At 38.5% G+C, this 18,290-nt stretch overlaps 1 protein-coding gene across 1 annotated transcript in view; it reads left to right on the top strand.

Annotated features, from left to right (window-relative positions):
* The window catches only part of AGBL3 (ATP/GTP binding protein like 3), a 102,151-nt gene continuing 86,311 nt past the window's right edge, over window positions 2,451–18,290 (top strand). Inside the window, 2 exon segments of the mRNA XM_021079175.1 lie at window positions 2,451–6,849; window positions 8,293–8,353. Coding sequence (XP_020934834.1) covers window positions 6,787–6,849; window positions 8,293–8,353 — 124 coding nt within the window. The 5' untranslated portion in view covers window positions 2,451–6,786.

Genomic DNA, 18,290 nt, shown 5'->3' with positions numbered 1-18,290 from the left:
TGTCTTTGCCTCACTTATTTTTATGTACTATCTTGACTGTAAGAATTCTATCTGATGTAATAAAGGTGATGGATAGCAAACGGCATAGTTCAGATTGAGTCTTGGCTTCATTCTTTAGAGAAGAAAGCCATTTCATAGTTTTAAATTCTTCTTCCTGCAGGCAATTTTCCAATAAAATATTAAAAATTGTTCTGGTATGGCCAGCTGACAAAACATATTTGGAAAAGGGTGGAAGGAGGGATAAAATATGTTCTTCTTCAAAGAACCATTATCAAGTGTTCCATCATCCTCCTTCTCATTTCCAGTGTTGTCACTTGTCACCCCTCTTGCTCCTCAGATGGCAGCACTGTTTTCCCAAAGGCAATGCCTTTTACAGCAGAAATAGCTATTTAATATATACTATTGGTTTGTGGAGTACTTACTATTTGCAAGGCGCTGGTGATTCATTTAAATCAAAAGGATTTTTTTCACAGCAACTTTATATATTTACGTAGCACTACTTAAAATCTGAGGCTCTTCTCACAAAGGTCTTAAATTGGGAGTCCAGTGCCCCTAAACAGTCCCCTAAATCCTGTTCATAAGATGGATAGAATTAGGAGTTCCTGCCCTGGTGCAGTGGGTTATGAATCCAACTACAGCAGCTCCTGGTCACAGCGGAGGCACGGCTTCATCCCCATCTCAGCGCAGTGGGTTAAGCATCAGGCATTAAGGTAGATCATAACCGTGGCTTAGATTCAATCCGTGGCTTGGGAACGTCTATATCTTGTGGGTGTGGCCATTAAAAAAAAAAAAGATTGACAGAACTAAGTTGTTATACCTTAAAAGATAATTAGTACTTTAGATTTCTACAATCTACCAAAAAGGGCTCGAGGTTTAGACAATAAAAGAGTTATCCTCAAAGTCAATTGCAGCATTAAGCAATGAAAAGAATACAATCTGTAGTACTAGCACCAAACCGACAGGACTAAGGATGGATGAAAATTAATGTTACAAGTTGCACATTCAGGGTTTGAGCTCAAAGGTGTTAGAGTCTTGTGTGTGATGTAGAAACAGGTCTGTATTGTAGGTTTTTCCCTACTCTTGCATGCACGTGTGCCCCAAATGGAGGGATGGACAAGAAAAGATTTCATGATGCTAAATGTGTGCGCTACCGCAGGAGTAAGAAAGTTCCTGATTGGAGTGCTGTGCCTATTTCTGTTCAAGTTTATGAATCATGTTGTCCAAACATTCTATATCCTTGCTGGATTTTTATGTTCCTTTCTTCTAGCTATTATCAAATAAGGACGGTGAAAATCTCCTCTGTGATTACGGATTTGTCTGTTTCCCCTTATAATTCTGCTAATTTTGCTTTTGTATTTTAAGGTCATGCTTTTGGTACATATACAAAGCTAGAATCATTTTATTTTCCAAATCGACTGAATATTTTTAATATTACAAAGTGACCTATTTGTTGCAAATATTTTTGCTTTAAAGTTTATCTTTTTATTAATATTGCTATAGTGGCTATCTTTTGGTTAACAATAGCATGATATCATTTTTCTTTTGCTTTTTTTTGTGTGTGTGTATTTGTATATAATGCTATAACTTTCTCTACTGCTTTCCTTTCAACCTTTGTGTATCCTTTATTTTTAGATGCATGTCTATATCCATAGACTGGTGTCCATGGATAAATGCAATTGCTATTAGCTTTGCCTTCCTAATGAGAAAAGGGTTTGCCAAAACAAACATTACTATTTCGGTAAAACACTTTTATTTTCTACAAACTACCTTTGCCAAGTACTAATATAAGCAAATTCTGGAAGAAAAGTAAATGGAAACAAATCTGGATCCCTATCCAAACCAATTTAATTATGAGGCAGTAAATAATCAAAGCTACATAGCACATGCCCTTAACCTTTATTCCCATAATTCTTCACAAGGATTACTATTTCCTAGGAGCGTGCCTTGAAGACAGCCCCTCGTCAGGGGGCAGGTTGGGGCCACCACTCTCCTCTGGAAGCTCAGGGACAAAGAGCAATAATAGCACTGGACACCAACCATGGAGACTGCAATTTGGCCCAGTTAAGGAGACATCTGCTCTTCCCCCAGCCCTTACTCATCCTAAAACAACAAGGAACTAGCACCTGGAAGAAAGAGGGGATGAATGTAAATAGCAAAACACCAATTCCCTCCCACTTCCTAAGCCACAAGAGCTAGGGACAGATCTGGGGGCCAACAAGAAGGACGTTGAATCAAGTTTGAAATTGAAAGTTAAATGTTCTTAATACCCCTAAATAAATAAATACATACATAAATAAATAAAGGAGTTCCCATCGTGGCTCAGTGGAAACAAATCTGACGAGCATCCTTGAGGACCCAGGTTCAATCCCTGGGCTCTCTCAGTGGGTCAAGAATCTGGTGTTGCCGTGAGCTGTGGTGTAGGTCACAGACACGGCTCAGATCTGGCGTGGCTGTAGCCAGCGGCTACAGCTCTGATTTGACCTCTAGCCTGGGAACCTCCATATGCCATGGGTGTGGACCTAAAAAGACAAATAAAAATAAAATGTTAATACCAAATGCCAGAACGAAATCTTAAACACCAAAATGAAACAGTTTAGTGGCTGAAAGTGGCTGAAAAGTTGTGGAATCTAGCCGACATGACCATGACGAGAAAGTAGATTTCACCACTGCACAATTTGGTGTAGTTATTGGCTGGGTGTAGGGGCTGAGGGGAGACCATTTCATGTTTTTTATCATGAAACTTCACAACTGAGGCTGGGCGCCATTCTTTCACTTTCGAGGTGATTTATCCTATCTGTTATTCGTTGAACAGGTAGGGGGCAATCTTAACTACCTCATTTCCAAGTGTTCAGAAGAATGATGCTTCACTGCAGTCTCCAAATTCAGACATACTGTATAAACTAATAGTACAAACTAATTCTACCAATGGCAGGGGGATTAGGAAAGACTTCGCTGAGTCTTGGTTAGTTGAGTGGCTGGGAAAGATCCCAAGATCTGGTTTGGCCCCATACGGGGACATCCTAGACCCCAATAGTCTGAGGAGGGCCACAACAGGTACTAAATGACCCTAGGGGTCCCAGGGTCCATATAGCTTCCTCAGCCAAATTGTGACAAGGTCTCTAGAGCTGCATAACCACAAACTTCTGTGATGTCATAAAAACCTTGCCCGAGTCACCTCATATTCTCATTGAACCTCGGCTCATCAAATTCAAAATGATAGAACTACACAAAACAAATCACATTCCTAACACAATGTACATTTGGCCAAGTTGTTAAAGTGACTTTTCCTACTGATTCTCACACTAGTAATTGTGCATTTTGGAGTAATGTTTTGGTTTTTATGTTCCTCTTTTTTTACCCTTATTATACAGCCTTTTATACTGCAGGCTTAGATGAATCCACTAAAAATTGGAGGAAAAGTTGCTGCACAGGTAAAGCTGCCTTCCCAGGAAGCAGAAACTAGTTCCATAAAGAGTCTGTCCAATAACCTTCTCTGATAAGATCAAAGAGAATGGGAACAAAAACTCAGACAGACAGAAACTCCTTGGTTGAAATTCACTCCAGGCTTTCTTTCCACTTTAAAGGCAAAGAATTTAATTTCCACTGTATTCTACTGTCCAGAATAGGAGTTTTTAAAAGGAACAGGTGCTTAAGAAAACCATCTTATATTTATCTGGGGAAGAAAGAGATCCTAACGAAATCTCTTAAAATGATAACTGACTCCATCTAAGCTTCAGCTAAACAGTACCCTTGAATAATTCATAGCATGATCTTCTCTTAGAGCTTTTGTAGTGGCTGCTTCCCCTACCTGCCAAGGTCTTCCTCTAGACCGCCGCATGGCTCATCCCTTTTCTTGCTTCAGGTCTCTGCTCAAAAGCCTCCTGGTCAGAGAAGCTTCCTAGGACACTCCATCCAAAGAGCCAACACGGCCAAGGCCCATCTAGTGGAGTCCTCCCTGTGCTCTTTATTTTTCCCTGTTTTATTCTCTCCACAGCCCACAGCAATTGCCATAACCTGAGCGCTTTTTTTTTTTTTAAGTATTGGTCTTTCTTCCCCCAGTACTACATCACCTCCATGAGGAATGTCCATTTCTATTTCCTGCAAAAGCCATCTACCAGGTACAGTCCCTGACAAGTACTGGGCATTCAATAAACATTTGTTGAATTAATGAAAGAATAAATATGATTTTCAAAGTCTTTTCAAATTCCTAAATATTTTTATGCACTAAAATAATTTTTCTTTGTAGGATTACTTGAAATATGATCACGTAAATATTTAGACTAAAAATTATGAGACTTAAGTGCCAGCTCTACATTAATGTCTTGTGTAACCTGGTTAAATCACTTCTTGGGGTGCTTCACCTTGTATCTGATGGTACTATGCTTTGCAATCACGACTCTAAAATCCAACAGAAAAATAGGCTGCTTATATAAAAATTCTCTGTGTAGGTCACCTTTAATAACACATGTGACATAAGACAAGGTACGATTATAAAGGATAATTATTTTTCAAGAAAATGCGGTGTAATATGAGCTCAATTTATTTTTCTGGAAGGTCCAAACTTCTAAACCACGGACCTCAAAACAACATGTTATCTTTCAGAAACACAAAATTTAAGCAGATAATGTTAACCTACTTCCATATTTAAGCTATTGTTTTGCCTTTTATTCTACTTTGAAACTTGCTATGGTCCATTATCTCCATTCCTACAAGATTACAATCTCATAGTAGGCACTAAACATTTAAAGACCTTTTTTCAGCTATACCTGGAAAACTATTCCAAATAAATTATCCACCAGAGCTAAAAACTAGGGGAGAATCAAGGTGGGATGTAGAGGAATAATGACTAAGTCTGTTATGAGTAGATCATATTTAATTAGATGAGACCATACATGTAAAGTGATTCGCACAGTATCCCAGAAAATGTTCTTGATACGTTAGCTATTATACTAAAAGAATCTCTGAACAGGTAAAGAGCTTGAGAGTTCACCCTATAGATTAAATTTCTAAAGAGGAAAGTCTCATTTTTTCCAAATCCAATAAAGATCATTAGTCACACAAATGTGCAGAACACAACTCAGTGTGGGTTCAAGTAAAGATCGACAAAACAAGTCTTAATCAGTTTGCTCTACTGCCTGCTAGTAGGGACCTGGCAAACAACCGACGTGCAGAACCGTGGGTACAAACAGCCGTCCTGCCACCACGCATAAGAGCTCCCGCGAGCCCTCTGAGCACTACCACCCCCGAGCTGTGGAAACCCTCTGCTGCGGTCTGCTCTCCCACTACTTCCCGTCATCCTCCAGGCTTTCCGTTTCTTTTAGCCGAGGTCTCGCGTAGCTAGGGGGTGTCCGAGGTCTCGCGAGAGTGTTCCCGTTGCCTGGTAACTGGTGCTGCGCCTGCGGGTAAAGAACGTGGCTGAGGCTGCTAAAGGGCCGCTGCTTTCGGTCGCCGGGCTCTTGCTAGTGCTGGCAAAACGGCTGCTCCCGGCACGGAAGGGACGACAGGCCTGACCAGGGGACTCCGGACCGGAGTGAGGGGGGCCGAGTTGGGCCAGTGATGTGCTGAGAGGGAAAACCCCTGCGGGAAACGAGCGCGCCCCAACAAATGAGCCCCTCCCCGCACAGCCGTGTCGCGGAGTGTGGAAGAGTTTGCAGCCGGGAATTGTGGCTTCGCCGTCCTTCCCTCCGAGGAAGCCCTCGTTCCTGCCGGTAGACCTGTCCCGGCGCCGCTGAGTGTGGTCACGCTGCTGTTACCTCTTCTGCTTCTGACGCGAAGGCTACTCACGGAGCGCTCATTAGATGCATCTGTGCCTATGGCTTTCCTGAAGCTCAGCTCAGGTTTTACTACGCTTCTTGTCAGCACGGTGGTGCGCGTCGTAGGCTCGTGTAAGGAAAGAGAATCAAGATTTATCCAGTCCAGTTTTCCTAACTTGGAGTTGTGAAACCTGGACCTAACTTCAGTATCTTACTACTGAAAGTGTCGCCCATAAAGTAGACTTCTCTGTTAAATTCGTAGTTTTTTGCTGTGGAACTTGGGCTTTGTTTTATGTAGTCCACGCTTGAAAACGCCTTTTAGAGAGGAGTATAAGCCGTTGGTTCGAAATTAGTAGATTCCTTTGGTCTCTCAAAAATAACAGAATCTCGACAAGGAGTTTCTATTATTTCTTATTTTAGTAACCTCTTGAAAGAATACTTGCATAGGAGGGTTAATGAGCATTGCTAACCCAACCTTCTGATAACTATTGAAATTCCGGTAAGACTAATATGCAATATTAGAACAGAGACATTATCTATTAACCAAAAGAGAAAGAGAAAAGCCTATTTTTATTTGAACTGTTGGTCAAATGAAAATTTAGCAGAAAAATAACTAGATAGCTGCAACTTACTGCCTGAATAAGTAGCTAATTTTTCTTTGATTCCTCATCTTTTTAATGCCTTAAGATCATTCCGATCTTGCTATCACTGTGTGGTATTTAATTGTAGATATAGGATGTAAATGATTGGGCTATGTACCCTGGAAATTACTTTTTAAATTATTTATTTGATTTGACTTGTGAATTTTGTTTCTCGATCTTGTAAAAGTGGAAAATTTCTTCAAATCTTTGAAACTAAAGTTTAATTACTTTTTAGAAAAGCCTTTTTACCACTATTAATTAAATACAAGTGGATATATTCTAGTATACACATTTAATGTGTACTCAAAAAAAATTGTCGAACAAGTTCCTTGCAAATTGTTTTACAGCCTACCTACATAATACAAGATACTTCAAGCCACATACTGGAAGAGATGTCAGAAGATTCAGAAAAGGAAGACTATTCAGACAGAACAATCAGTGATGAATATGAATCAGTATGTTTTTCTCTCTTAGAGATAAAAACTTTTTATAAAGGATAAATTTACAGTACAAATATTGTAAGTTCAATTGGTTATAAAAATCAACTTGTCCCTGAAGCTGGGAAATAAATTGATTAAAAGTGAAGATACTGCAGTGTGCAGTATGCCCTATCTAGAAAGAGAATCTATGTTGATACTGAGGTGTTTTTGTTTGTTTTGGCTTTTTAGGGCCACACTCACTGCATGTGGATGTTCCCGGGGCTAGGGGTGGAATCAGAGCAGCTGCTGGCCTGCACAACAGCCGCAGCAATGCTGCACCTGGGCCGCGTCTGTGACCTATACCACAGTTCATGGCAACACCAGATCCTTAACTCACTGAGCAAGGCCAGGGATCAACCCAAAACCTCATGGTTCCTAGTCGCTTTGCCATGATGGAAACACCTGAGATTTTTTTGAGAAAATATTTTGGCTGATTCTTTTGAATTTTTATTAAAATTATAATTCATGTCCACTTACTTTCTTACATGTACTAATTTTGTGTTACATGATAATGTGTCATGATATTGAAACTTCCTATGTTCTAAACCTGTTTGTCACAATAATAGGCTTAATGTGGCACTGATGAAACAAAGGAGTGTAGAGAGATTAAGGGGGTGGGAGAGACACAAAATGCAATAGTTAAAAATGTTTTGTCTGGGAGTTCCCATCGTGGCTCAGTGGAAACGAATCTGACTAGCATCCATGAGGATGCAGGTTCGATCCCTGGCCTCACTCAGTGGGTTTAAGCATCTGACGTTGCCGTGAGCTGTGGGGTAGGTCACAGATGTAGCTCGGATCCCACATTGCTGTGGCTCTGGCGTAGCTACAGCTCTGATTCGACCCCTAGCCTGGGAACTTCATATGCTGCAGGTGCAGCCCTGAAAAAACAAAAGAATATATATATATATATATATACGTATATATATATATATATTTTTTTTTTTTTGGTCTGGTCTCAGTATATAGTTCTAAGAAATTTCCTTCACATTTTAGTTAAGTATAAATTATCTATGTTAAGGTAAGATCTCAGAATAAACTCCCTAAATGATGTATAACCTTTAAGTCAATGGTTTTTTGTGTTTCTTTTCTTTCTTTTTTGGGGGGAGGGAGTAATTTTATTCTTAATTTAAATTGTTTTGCCAAGTTTATTAAGAATCTTTAAACTATTTTTTTTCTACCTGTAATCATTAATATCACCTTACCTTGTGGAGGAAAAGAAATGAAAAATGAATACTTTTGTTTCAGAATGTTCTAAGTGTTGGGTGCTTTAAGACCAATAGCCCCTGATAATCCTTTTTTTCATTTATTAAAGATTAAAAACATGCACTGAATTCTAAGTACTAAGGTAGATGTAAAAAGATTTCTGAATTTGGAAACTGTTGGTTTGTAAAAGAAATATTTTAAAACCTCTTGTTTTAGGATGAGGATACCTTTATGAAATTTGTAAAAGAAGATATCCATCACTGTGCACTTTTAACAGGTTTGAAATTATCCATATATATCCTCCCTTCTCTTTATGATAATACCTTACATGGATTAAAAATAAAACTACAAGTCAGATTTAATAACATAGGGAATTATTATTCTGTTATTGATAAAGAGAGATGTATTTACCTTTATAAGACTCTCTTGGAGTTCAAACTTTTTTTTCAATTTTTTTTATTTATAATATTGTTAGTTTCAAATGTACAGCAAAGTGATTCAATTGTATATATTTTTTCTTCAGATTATTTTCCATTATAGGTTATTACATTGGATATTATTCCCTGTGTTATTCAGTAAATCCTCATTGCTTATCTATTTTATGTATAGCAGATTGTATCTGTTAATCCCATACTCCTTTTATTTCCCTCCCTCCCTCCCAGTCCTACCCCTGTGGTAACCCTAAGTTCGTTTTCTGTGTTGAGTCTGTTTTGTATATAGATTGATTTGTATTATTTTTTAGATTCTATATATAAGTGATATAATTAATTGGTCTTTCCCATCTGACCGACTTCACTAAGAACAACAGTCTCTAGGTCCATTCATGTTGTTGCAGATGGCAATATCTCTCCTTTTTTATGGCTGAGTAATATTCTATTGTACGTATGTACCCATGTACACTACATCTTAAGCCAGTCGTTTGCTGATGAGTACTTGGTTTTTTTCCATGTCTTGCTGTTACAAACATTGCTGCTAAGAATACTGAAGTACCTGAATCATTTTGAATTAGAGTTTTATTTATACACAGGAGTGGGATTGCTAGATCATATAGTATTTCTACTTTTAATTTTAAGGAACCGCCATACTGTTTTCCATAATTGCTGGAAAATTATATCCAATTTATATTCCCATCAACAGTGTAGGAGAGTTCCCTTTTCTCGACACCCCATCCAACTTTTGTATTATTTGTAGACATTTTGATGATAGTCAGTCTGATCTTTGTGAAATGATACCTCATTGTGCTTTTAATTTACATTTCTCTAATAATTAGTGATGTTGAACATCTTTTCATTTGCCTGTTGGCTGTCTCTTCGTCTCCTTTGGAAAAATAACTATTTAAGTCTTCTACCCATTTTTGGATTGGGTTGGGGGCAGGGTCTGGGTTTTCTTGTTTTTTGTTTGGTTTTTTTGGCCTTGCCTGTGGCATGTGGAAGTTCCCTAGTCAGGGATCAAACCCAAGCCACAGTAGCAACCTAAGCCATTGCAGTGACAATGCCAGATCCTTAACCTGCTGCACTACAAGAGAACTCTGGGTTAATTGGGTTTTTTTTTTTTTTTTTTGATACTGAGTTTTATGAGCTCTTCAGGTATTTTGGATATATTAACGCCTTCTCAGATGCATAGTTTGCAAATATTTTTCCCATTCTGTTGGTTGTCTTCGTTTTGTTGATGGTTTCCTTTACTGTGTGAAAGCTTTTAAGTTTGATTAGATCCCATTTGTTTTTATTTCTTTTGCCTTGGGAGACTTATCTAAGAAAATGTTGCTATGATATATGTCTGAGAATGTTTTCCGTGTGTTCTCTTTTAGGAGTTTTATGGTGTCATGTGTATTTTAGGTCTTTATACCATTTTGAGTTTATTTTTGTATATGGTGTGGGTGAGTGTTTCTGTTTCATTGATTACATGTAGCTATCCATCTTGCCCAGCACCACTGTTGAAGAGGCTGTCTTCTCTTGTATGTTCTTGCCTCTTTTGTAGTAGATTAATTGACCTTAGAACTGTGGATTTATTTCTGGACTTTCTCTTCTGTTTGATTGATTACTATAGCTTTGTAGTATAATCTGAAGTCTGGAAGCATCATCCCTGCTGCTTTGTTCTTTTCCTCAGGGTTTCTTTGGCAATTTTGGGTCTTTTGTGGTTCCATATAAATTTTAGGATTATGTATACTAGTTCTGCAAAAAATACCATTGGTATTTTGATAGGAATTACATTAAATCTGAAGATTTCTTTGGTAATGTTGTTATTTTAACAATATTAATTCTTACAATCGAGAGCATAGGATATCTTTCCATTTCTTTGAATCATCCTCAGTTTCCTTTATCACTGTTTCAGTTTTCAGCATATGGGTCCTTCACCTCTTTGGTTAGGTAGATTTCTAAGTAATTTTTTTAAATGATTTTCAATGAGATTTTTTTTTTTGCTTGCTGATATTTTACTATTAGTATAAAGAAATACAATGTATTTCCCTATATTAATCTTGTTTCCTACTTGCTGAATTCACTTATTAGTACCAATAATTTTTGTGTTCAATATGTAGAGGATCATGTCATCTGCAAATAGTGGGTTTTGCCTATTGTCTTCCAATTTGGATAACTTTATTTTATTGCCTGATTGCTGTGGCTAAGACTTTCAATACTATATTGAGTAGAAATGGTGAGAGAGGGCATTCTTTGTCTTGTTCCTAAGTTTAGCAGGAAGGGTTTTAGTTTTTTACCATTGAGTATTATGTTGGCTATAGATTTGTCATAGAATCTTTTATTATATTGAGATATTTTCCTTCTCTACTCACTTTGGTGTGAGTTTTTATCATGAATTGATGTTGAATTTTGTTAGATGCTTTTTCTGTGCCTGTTTAGATGATCATGTGGTTTTTGTCTTTCTTTTTGTAAATGTGGAGTATCATACTGATTGATTTGTATATGTTGAACCATCCTTGTGACCCTGGAATTAATCCAGTTTGATCATGTTATATGATCCTTTTTGTGTATTGTTGAATTTGGTTTACTAATATTTTGTTGAAGATTTTTGCATCTGTATTCATCAAAGATATTGGCCTGTGATTTTCTTTTTTTGTAGTATCTTTGTCTGCTTTTGGTAACAGGGTGATGGTGGCATCATAGAGTTTGGCATTCTTTCCTTGTCCTCAATTTTTTTGGAATAGTTTGAGAAGAATACGTATAAGTTATTTGTTTTATGTTCTGTAGAATTCCCCAGAGAAACCATCCAGTCCTGGACTTTTGCTCGCAGGAAGTTTTCTTTGTTTTTGTTTATTGAGTCTATTTACCTTTAGTAATTGGTCTGCTCAATTTTACCTGTTTTTTCTTGACTCAGTTTTGGGAGGCTGTATATTTCTAGAAACTTGTCCATTTCTTTAAGGGTGTCCAATTTGTTGGCACTTAACTCTTCATAGTATTCTCTTAAAAAAAATTTTTTTTGGATTTCTGCACTATTGGTTGTTCTTTCTCCTCTTTCATTTCTTATTTTGCTTATTTGAGTCCTCTCCCTTTTCCTCTTGATGAGCCTGGCTGGAGGTGTTTGTCAGTTTTGCTTATCTTTTCAAAAACCCAGCTGTTTATGGTTTCTATTGCTTTTTTATCTCAATTTTATTTATTACCTGTCTGATCCTTATTATTTCCTTCTTTCTGCTGACATGAATTTTTGGTTGTTGTTGTTGTTTCAGGTATTGTAGGTGGTAGTTTAGATTATGGGTTTTTTTAATTTTTTATTTATTTATTTATTATTATTATTTTATTATTTTTTTTTTTTTTTGTCTTTTTGCTATTTCTTTGGGCCACTCCCATGGCATATGGAGGTTCCCAGGCTAGGGGTCGAATTGGAGCTGTAGCCATTGGCCTACGCCAGAGCCACAGCAACGCGGGATCCGAGCCGCGTCTGCAACCTACACCACAGCTCACGGCAATGCCGGATCCTTAACCCACTGAGCAAGGGCAGGGACCGAACCCGCAACCTCATGGTTCCTAGTCAGATTCGTTAACCACTGCGCCACGACGGGAACTCCACATTATGGATTTTTTTGACATTTTTTTCTCCTTGAGGAAAACCTATATTGCTTTGATAATTCCTCTTAGAACTGTTTGAGCTGTATCCCATAGATTTTTGTAAGGTTGTGTTTTCATTTTTGTTTGTCCTGAGGTGTATTCTGATTTATTCTTTGATTTCATAGCTTATCCATTGGTTTTTTTTTTTTTTTTTTTTTTTTTTTTTAGTAGCGTGTTGCTTAGCCTATGTGTGTTCATTCTCCTGTTTTTCTTTCTGTGGCTGATTTCTAGTTTCATACCAGTGTGGTCAGAAAAGATGCTTGAGATAATTTCTGTCCTACTAATTCGTCGAGACTTGTTTGGTGGCATAATGTGTCATCTATCCTAGACAGTGTTCCATGTGCACTTGAAAAGAATGTGTATGGGGGGAGGTTGATGTCATGTCCTATAGATACCAATTAAGTCCAAATGGTCTGTTATGTCATTTGGGACCTCTGTTGCCTTATTGATTCTCTGTTTGATGTCAGTGGGTTGTTAAAGCCTTCTAGTATTATTGTACTCTATCTATCAGTTCCTTTTGTGTCTGTTAGTATTTATTTTATCTATTTAGGTGGTCTTGTATTGGGTGCACATATATTAACAAGTGTAATATCTTCTTGTTGTATTGTAAGATCCTCTTCTTGTATTGCTCCCTTTATCATTATATAATATTCTTCTTTGTCTTTCTTTTTATGGCCTGTAAAAAAATTTATTTTGTCTGATATGAGTATTGCTATCCCCACATTCTTATTGTTTCAGTTTGCAAGAAATATCCTTTGAAAGTGATCTGTGTGTGTCCTTTGCCTAAAGTGAGTCTTTTGTAGTGGCATATTGTAGGTTCTTGTTTTGTTTTTGTTTTTGCTTTTGTTTTCTGACATTCATTTATTTTTAAATGATTTTTATTTTTTCCAACATAGCTGGTTTACAGTGTTCTATCAATTTTCTACTGTACAGAGGTGACCAAGTCACATATATACATTCTTTTTCTCACATCATGCTCCATCATAAGTGACTAGATATAGTTTCCAGTGCTATACAGCAGGATCTCATTGTTTATCCATTCCAAAGGCAATGGTTTTGCAAATTCCCAGTCCATCCCACTCCCTCCACTTCCCCTTTGGCAACCACAAGTCTCTTCTCCAAATCCCTGATTTTCTTTTCTGTGGAAAGGTTCATTTGAGCTGTATATTAGATTCCAGATATAACTGAAATCATATGGTATTTGCCTCTCTCTTTCTGACTTACTTCACTTAGTATGAGAGTCTCTACTTCCATCCATGTTGATGCAGGTTCTTATTTTTTTATCCTACCTACCACTCTGCATCTTTTGATTAGAGAATTTAGCCCAGTGACATTTAAAGTAATTAAATGTCAATGGTTTAAACATTTTTTAATGAAGATAATGCAATTTTATTTATTTATTATTATTATTTTTAAATTTTTTATTACTCAAATTAATTTATCACATTTGTAGTTGTATAATGATCATAACAATCTGATTTCACAGGATTTCCATCCCACAGCCCAAGCACATCCCCCAACCCCCCAAACTGTCTCCTCTGGAGACCATAAGTTTTTCAATGTCTGTGAGTCAGCATCTGTTCTGCAAAGAAGTTCCGTCTGTCCTTTTTTCAGATTCCACATGTCAGTGAAAGCATTGGATGTTGGTGTCTCATTGTATGGCTGACTTCATTTAGCATGATAGTTTCAAGGTCCATCCATGTTGCTAAAAATGCTGGTATTTCGTTCTTTTTGATGGTTGAGTAATATTCCATTGTGTATATGTACCACATCTTCCTGATCCACTCCTCTGACCATGGACATTGAGGTTGTTTCCATGTCTTGGCTATTGCAAATAGTGCTGCAATGAACACTGGAGTACATGTATCTTTGCGAGTCGTGATTTTCTCTGGGTAAATGCCCAGGAGTGGGATTGTTGGATCCAATGGTAGTTCTATGTTTAGTTTTCTGAGGCATCTCCATACTGCTTTCCACAGTGGTTGCACCAATTTACAATCCCCCCCCAACTGTACTAGTGTTCCTTTTTCTCCACACCCTCTCCAGCACTTACTGTTTGTAGATTTTTGGATGCTGGCCATTCTGGCTGGTGTAAGGTGGTACCTCATCGTGGTTTTGATTTGCATTTCTCTAATAATGAATGATGCTGAACATCCTTTCATGTGTTTCTCGGCCATCTGTATGTCTTCTTTGGAGAATTGTCTGTTTAGATCTTCTGCCCATTTTTGGATGGGGTTATTTGTTTTTTTGGTATGGAGCTGCAGAAGTTGTTTATAAATTTTGGACATGAATCCCTTGTCAGTGGATTCACTTGCAAAGATTTTCTCCCATTCTGTGGGTTGTCTTTTTGTGTTGTTTAGGGTTTGCTTTGCTGTGCAGAAACTTTGAAGTTTGAATAGGTCCCATTTGTTTATTTTTGTTTTTGTTGTCAATACTCTGATAGGTGGATCTGAGAAGATGCTGCTGTCATTTATGTCAGAGAGTGTTTGGCCTATGTTTCCTCTAAGAGGTTTATAGCATCTGGTCTTATATCTAGGTCTTTAATCCATTTGGAGTTTATTTTTGTGTATGGTGTTAGGGAGTGTTCTAATTTCATTCTTTTCCATGTGGCTGTCCAGTTTTCCCAGCACCACTTATTGAACAAGCTGCCCTTTCTCCATTGTATATTCTTGCCTCCTTTGTCATAGATGAGTTGGCTGTAGGTACATGGGTTTAATTCAGGGCTTTCTATCCTGTTCCACTGATCTATATTTCTGTCTTTGTGCCAGTACCGTGTGGTTTTGATGACTGTTGCTGTGTAGTATAGTCTGAAGTCCTGGAGCCTGATTCCTCCAGCTCCATTTTTCTTTTTCAGGATGTCTTTGGCTATTCTGGGTCTTTTGTGCTTCCAAACAAACTTTTAAGTATTTTGTTCGAGTTCTGTGAAAAATGTCCTTGGTAATTTGATAGGAATTGCATTGAATCTGTAGATTGCCTTGGGTAGTATAGTCATTTTGATAATATTAACTCTTCCAATCCACGAGCATGGTATTTCTTTCCATCTATTTGTGTCATCTTTGATTTCTTTCATCAGTGGCTTGTAGTTTTCAGAGTACAGGTCTTTTGTTTCTTTAGGTAGGTTTACTCCTAGGTATTTTATTCTTTTGGATGCAGTGGTAAACGGGGTTGCTTCCCTAATTTCCTTTTCTGCTCTTTCATTGTTAGTATATAGAAACGCTATCGATTTCTGTGTGTTGATTTTGTATCCTGCGACTTTGCCAAATTCGTGGATGAGCTCTAACAGTTTTTTGGTAGTCTTTAGGATTCTCTAGGTATAGTATCATGTCATCTGCAACTAGGGATGGTTTTACTTCTTCCATTCCAATTTGGATTCCTTTTCTTTCTTTTACTTCTCTGATTGCTGTGGCTAGGACTTCCAGAACTATGTTGAAGAGTAGTGGCGAGAGCGGACATCCTTGTCTTGTTCCTGATCTCAGCAGGAATTCTTTCAGCTTTTCACCATTGAGAATGATGTTCGCTGTGGGTTTGTCGTATATGGCCTTTATCATGTTGAGGTAGGTTCCCGTTATGCCCACTTTCTGAAGGGTTTTTATCAGAAATGGATGTTGGATTTTGTCAAAGGCTTTTTCCACGTCTATTGAGAGGATCATATGGTTTTTATTCTTCAGTTTGTTAATGTGATGTATCACACTGATGGATTTGCGGATATTGAAGAACCCTTGCATCCCTGGGATGAATCCCACTTGATCGTGATGTACAATCCTTTTAATGTATTGTTGGATGCGGTTTGCTAGTATTTTGTTGAGGATTTTTGCATTGATGTTCATTAGTGATATTGGCCTGTAGTTTTCTTTTTTTGTGGTGTCTTTGGTACCAGGGTGACAGTGGCCTCATAGAGTGAGTTTGGGAGTATCCTTTCTTCTGCAATTTTTTGAAATAGTTTCAGAAGGAGAGGTGTTAGCTCTTCTCTAAATGTGTGATAGCCTTCACCTGTGAAGCCATCTGGTCCTGGACTTTTGTTTGTTGGAAGTTTTTTAATCACAGTTTCAATTTCAGTTCTTGTGATGGGTCCATTCATCTTTTCTATTTCATCTTGGTTTAGTCGGGGAAGATTGTACTTTTCTAAGAATTTGTCCATTTCTTCTAGGTTTTCCATTTTATTGGCATATAGTTGCATATAGTAGTCTCTTATGATCCTTTGTATTTCTGTGATGTCTAATATGAGTATTGCTACTCCAGCTTTCTTTTGATCCCTGTTTGCATGAAATATTTTCTTCCACCCTCTCACTTTCAATTTGTATGTGTCCCTAGAAGTGAAGTGGGTCTCTTGAAGACAGCATTTATATGGGTCTTGTTTTCGTATCCATTCAGCCAGTCTGTGTCTTTTCGTTGGGGTGTTTAGTCCATTCACATTTAAGGTAATTATTGATATGTATGTTCTCACTGCCATTTTATTGATTACTTTGGATTTGTTTTTGCTGCTCTTTTTCCTTTCCTTCTTCTCTTGCTCTTTTCTGCCTATAGAAGTTCCTTTAGTATTTGTTGTAAGGCTGGTTTAGTGTTGTTGAATTCTTTCAGCTTTTGCTTATCTGTGAAGGTTTTGATTTCTCCTTCACATCTGAATGAGAGCCTTGCTGGGTAGAGTAATCTTGGTTGGAGGTTTTTTCCTTTCATCACATTGAGTATATCACGCCACTCCCTTCTGGCCTGCAGAGTTTCTGTTGAAAACTCTGCCGATAACCTTATCGGGGTTCCCTTGTATGTTATTTGTTTCTTTTCCCTAGCTGCTTCCAAGATTTTCTCATTGTCTTTAATTTTGGTCAGTTTGATTAGTATGTGTCTCAGGGTGTTCCTCCTTGGGTTTATTTTGTATGGTACTCGTTGTGCTGCCTGCATTTGAGTGAGTGATTCCTTCCCCATGTTAGGGAAGTTTTCAGCTCTTATCTCTTGGAATCTTTTTTCTGTCTCCTTCTCTCTCTCTTCTCCTTCTGGCACCCCTATAATATGGATGTTGGTGCGTTTCACGTTGTCCCAGAGTTCTCTGAGACTCTCTTCATTTCTTTTCGATCTTTTTTCTCTTTTCTGTTCTGCATCTGTAATTTCCACTAATCTGTCCTCCACCTCGCTTATTCGTTCTTCTGCCCCCTGTATTCTGCTGTTGGCTGCTTCTAGTGAATTTTTTATTTCAGTTATTGTATTTTGCATCTCTTCTTGTTTCAGTTTTATATCTTGTATCTCTTTGGTCAGTGTTTCCTGTAAGTTATCCATCTTTGCCTCCAGTTTATTTCCAATGTCTTGCATCATCTTCACCATCAACAGTCTAAAGTCTTTTTCCTGGAGGCTGAGAATCTCCTCCTCACTTAGCTGTTTTTCTGGGGTTTTTTCTTTCTCCCTCATCTGGGTTATAGTTCTCTGTCTTTTCATTTTTATAGGTTTTTGGTATGGTGACCTTCTTACAGGTAATAGAGCTGTAGCCTCTCTTACTTCTGATGTCTGCCCCCCTGTGGGTGACGTCAGTATGGGGGCTTGCTGTAGGCTTCCTGATGGGAGGGGTTGATGCCTGCCCACTGGTGGGTGGAGCCGATTCTAATCCCTCAGGTGGGTGGGGCTTAGTCTCTGGATGGGATTAGAGGCAGCTCTGTGCCTGAGGGGTCTTTAGGGAGCCTGTTTACTGAGGGGCGGGGCTGTGATCCCACCTGGGTTGTTGTTTGCCCTGGGACTTCTCAGTGGCTGGCTGACGGGTGGGGCCAGATTTTCCCTAAATGACCACCTCCAGAGAAAGGCACTGCTGCTGAATATTCCCGAGAGCTTTGCTTTCAATGTCCTTCCCTCACAACAAGCCACGTTCACCCCTGTTTTCCCAGGATGTCCACCAAGAACTGTGGCCAGGTTTGACCCAGATTCCCTTGAAGACTTTGCTTTGCCCTGGGACTCAGTGCACGCGAAAGTCTGTGTGCTTCTTTTAAGAATGGGGTTTCCGTTTCCCCCAGTCCATGGAGCTCCTGCACACAAGCCCCACTGGCCTTCAGTGTCAGATGCTCTGGGGCTCTTTCTCCCCGTGTCAGATCCCCACACAAGAGAGTTTGATGTGGGCTCAGAACTCTCACTCCTGTAGGTGAGTCTCTGTGACCCAGTTAGTTTCCAATCTGTGGGGCTTCC

The sequence above is a fragment of the Sus scrofa genome, chromosome 18 (assembly GCF_000003025.6).
Source record: "Sus scrofa isolate TJ Tabasco breed Duroc chromosome 18, Sscrofa11.1, whole genome shotgun sequence".
NCBI classification, from domain to species: domain Eukaryota; kingdom Metazoa; phylum Chordata; class Mammalia; order Artiodactyla; family Suidae; genus Sus; species Sus scrofa.
The sequence above is the reverse complement of the archived record's forward strand: the minus strand, read 5'-3'. Positions and strand labels throughout refer to the sequence as shown.